General features: G+C 37.5%; 1 protein-coding gene across 1 annotated transcript; it reads left to right on the top strand.

Moving 5' to 3' along the window:
* Positions 1 to 85: 85 nt before the first annotated feature.
* On the top strand, positions 86 to 3,795 carry LOC110444603. The gene is made up of 4 exons (XM_021488969.1): positions 86 to 240; positions 967 to 1,017; positions 1,567 to 1,838; positions 2,429 to 3,795. The coding sequence occupies exons 1-4, from the start codon at positions 156 to 158 to the stop codon at positions 3,764 to 3,766; spliced, it is 1,746 nt and encodes a 581-aa protein (XP_021344644.1). The 5' UTR covers positions 86 to 155; the 3' UTR covers positions 3,767 to 3,795.
* The last annotated feature ends 32 nt before the right edge of the window (positions 3,796 to 3,827 follow it).

Below are 3,827 nucleotides of genomic sequence, written 5' to 3'. Positions count from 1 at the left end.
GGTGAATGAGTTAATGCTGTTGCTGATTTTTATTTTGTGAATAAGGATGAGATTAATATTGTTTCTGTGCTTTGTGTTGAAGACTGACAATACTTCATCTTGGAACCAGAAGAAGTGTTGACTAATTTGGAGCTAGTTGTCCGAAGATAAAAAACATGGATACCTCTCCGGATCCACTTCCTGTGGAGACTGCTGGGCTGACTCAAGCTACCTCAGACACAGACATCAGCCCGAATACTGGTAATTAAAAATCACAGTTGTATACACTTAACAAAAGAATGTACTAATTATAAATCCTCTAATACACTAAAGTGTAAAGGAGCATTTGGGGAAGTAACCTGCATTTGGCTGTAAATCTAGACATAAGGGGAAAAAAACAATGGAGGATATAATTTCATTATTTTTTTTTAACAAAGAAGGACACCAGTCTTATATTACCCAGCAGGAACATAACACTCCCCAATGTATTGGTAACCATTAGTGTTCTCACATAGTTTGAAAACAGGTGGTTGAATTATTAAAAAAACCACATACCTGGTTAATTATTTTCACATAGTGTAATATGTTAACCTTTATATATGTTGAGAAGTAGCTGGTTCAAATTTGAAGAATGTTAGGCTGCTTTTGTTAGCAACAATCTTTTACTGAGGGCAGTGGCTGTTAGTATACTTTCTGTAACAGCTCGCAGCACAGTTCAAACATTAACAGAACAATCAGTACGTAGGAGATACACTTATAGATGTAGTTGTGATATACAGTCTCATTAAAGTGAACTTGTAATCTATTAAGTCTGTCAACAAAAAACTATGAATAACATAATATTACGTTTGATAGAAACTCCTACAGGCTTACTTCAGACCAGTTAAGATTTTTTTTAGTTATATTTATTTTTATAAAGAAATACCTGTAAATGTTCTAACTGATTATGTAACAGTAAGTAATATTGATTTTATTCTTTTCCCACAGGAAACAACAGTATGACCCTATCGGTTGGCAACTATAGCAAAGACCAGTTAGGTAGAGTATGTAAGCTCCAAGATCTGTGGTCATTGGAGCGTGAAGGAGTGTATTCTTCAATATATTTCATACAATATACATACTGGTTTTTTTGTGCATTGTGAGGTCGTGATAACAAGAACGTCAATGATAATGATAAATAAAAGACTTTAAAGTTATTTAAAAGCTTCTATTTTAGATAATGAGTAGACAAAGATATGCATATCAAAATTCACAAGAATCAAAAATGAAATAAAAAATTACAAATCATTAAGGTAGGATTACAACTTATTATTAACGGACAGACAGATATACTTAACATATATGTAAGTTTAAATCAATGGAAAACAAACAGCTTGGCCTTACAGGCCTGTGTACAGGGTAGCAGATATGTCAAAATTGACAGAAATAACATTTCTGATAAACAAATGCTGATTTTTTTTTTACCAAATATCAGATACATGACAATATCTAAGATGTTAAAAATGTAGAAACATTCTCATGATGACAAAGACAAACCAGACTTCAGTAAAAAAAAAAAATAATTGTTGTATAAATGATATGTTTCAGATCCGGCAGCTAAACCAGGGCAGTGTGGTATCTACAACTTAGGTAACACCTGTTTCATGAACGCTGGTCTTCACTGCCTTATGAACACCGCCCCTATCATCAAGTATTTCCTCGACCAGTACTCCTGTAACGTCAAGTTTGGACCGTCCTTAGCGGCCCACTTTTACTGGCTAGCTTGTAAATACTGGAGTGGAAACTACTCCATCATCCATCCCGGTGACTTCAAGACATGTCTAGGCACATTTCACGGCCAGTTTGAGGATTATAGACAGGTACTTGTCAATGGTAGACCAGCAAAGGCTCTGTCTTAATATCATTGTTTATACATTCACTCAGCATTTTCTTAAATATACATAAATTACATTTATTTATTTATCTAACTATACTGACAAAATACAAAGGATACAACGAATCCTAGAGGGAGCACCAACATCTGGATTCCATATTACCGGTTTACATGTTAACGAACATATAAAGCTTTGCTTATTTAAAGTTGATGTGAAAGGTTTAAAATTCTTATTTTTATTTTCTTCACAATACTATTTTAATAGATCCATGTAACTTTTCAGTTAGCACACATTAAAAAAAATCACATTGTGTGTCAATCATCTTGAACTAATATATATCTACCTATATGTCTTTGAAGTGCATTTGTACAAGCATATAAGTAAACCATGGCAAAAAAAATACATCCTCCTGTTAAATAAAAACCGGACATTTGATGATTGGGAACCTGATTATAATTGAGGTATGGAGTAGACCCTGAACCTTCTGATATAGCTGTAATGGTCACCACTTTGTATATAAGACTAAAGTATATTCAACCTTGTGTATTGATTTTGTGAATATTGTTTGATTGTAGCATGACTGTCAGGAATTCTTGGCCCTAATGCTGGACACGCTACACGAGGAGACAAACAAGAGTAATGTGATTTTTATGGAGCGGCAAGGGTCACTTCCATCTACAGATACTCCCAAGTCTGAACAGGACCAACTCAACAACTCACTGGATCATATAGCAGTGTCCACTTCCGAACTGACCGCCATGCCTAATGACCAGCTCAATAACTCTTTGGACCAGATCACTGTGTCTACAGCTGAATATACCACCACACAGAGTACCGAACACCTCAACAACTCTCATGAACAACAATCAAATTCTTCAGAACAATTGAATAATTCGGTTGAGAAAAAATGTGTAGATGCAGTTGAAACCCTCTCAAGCTGTGAGGCTGTGGCAAGCAGGACGGGGGAGAGAAGTACGAAAGTCCAACACCAGCATACTTTGGAACAGTTATGTCCCCTTGTCGAAGGAGAGATGAGCTCAAGAAATGACTTCAGTTTCACAGGTCAGCAGAATTTGGATGATATGTCCACGTTACGTCCACTACTTAATAATTCCACTGAGTTCAAACAAACCCTGCCGTCCTTACATCAGTTTTATGCTAAAGAGTCCAAGACTCTCAACACCAATGTCCTCCTAGACAAGGGGATTGAAGGGGAATCGCTCAACACAGACTCGCACAAGTTTGCCAAACAAGACAATGATAGCCCTTTGAGATTAAATGAGGTAAATTTACTTCAGGACACGGCTCCAATGGAGATAGACAAGAACGACTGCCCGAAAGGTCTGAAGGACGTTAACATACAAGCTGATAAGTGTAAGAAGGCCTCCATTGGGATTGCCCTGTGTTTTGTTGAACAGGACTCGCTGACTGGTCAAACCACTAAGAAAAACACTGATGGTGGATCAATGTGCTTTGATCCAGATGTAGATAGTGTGAAGCGGATGAAATTTGAAACCACCGAAAAAAATTTCCAACATCAAGCGTTCAGTAAGCTCAACAGAAACGTGTCAGATTTAGAGGGTTCCTGCAGCACGGCATTACAAGACATTAAAATCAGAGCTGATGTCATCGCTGACAGTCCAAAATCCACAGACACAGATATCAAACTAGAGGACGAGGTCGAGTCAAGTTCAATCCTCGGTCTGTCAGAGTCAGTTGGAGCCCAGCAGTTGGAGGAAGATGAAGACGAGGAGGATGATGATGAAGATGAAGAAGATGCTTTGTGTGATGCAGCTGATCAGGCGTGGGACTCCTACATCAAACGACATAACAGTATAGTTGTGTCCACATTCCAGGGCATGTTTAAGTCTACGGTGAGTTTCGTGGTTGTCCACATTCCTGGGCATGTTTAAGTCTACAGTGAGTTTCGTGGTTGTCCACATTCCAGGACATGTTTAAGTCTACGGTGAGTTT

Source organism: Mizuhopecten yessoensis, unplaced genomic scaffold, assembly GCF_002113885.1.
Source record: "Mizuhopecten yessoensis strain PY_sf001 unplaced genomic scaffold, ASM211388v2 hete_36150072, whole genome shotgun sequence".
In the NCBI taxonomy this organism is placed as follows: domain Eukaryota; kingdom Metazoa; phylum Mollusca; class Bivalvia; order Pectinida; family Pectinidae; genus Mizuhopecten; species Mizuhopecten yessoensis.
This window is presented reverse-complemented; position numbering and strand designations above follow the sequence as displayed.

Coding starts and splice junctions, on each gene's coding strand:
- LOC110444603 (XM_021488969.1), top strand. CDS start 156: ATGGATACCTCTCCGGATCCACTTCCTGTGGAGACTGCTGGGCTGACT. Junction 241..966: donor AGACATCAGCCCGAATACTG/GTAATTAAAAAT, acceptor CTTTTCCCACAG/GAAACAACAGTATGACCCTA. Junction 1,839..2,428: donor AGTTTGAGGATTATAGACAG/GTACTTGTCAAT, acceptor GTTTGATTGTAG/CATGACTGTCAGGAATTCTT.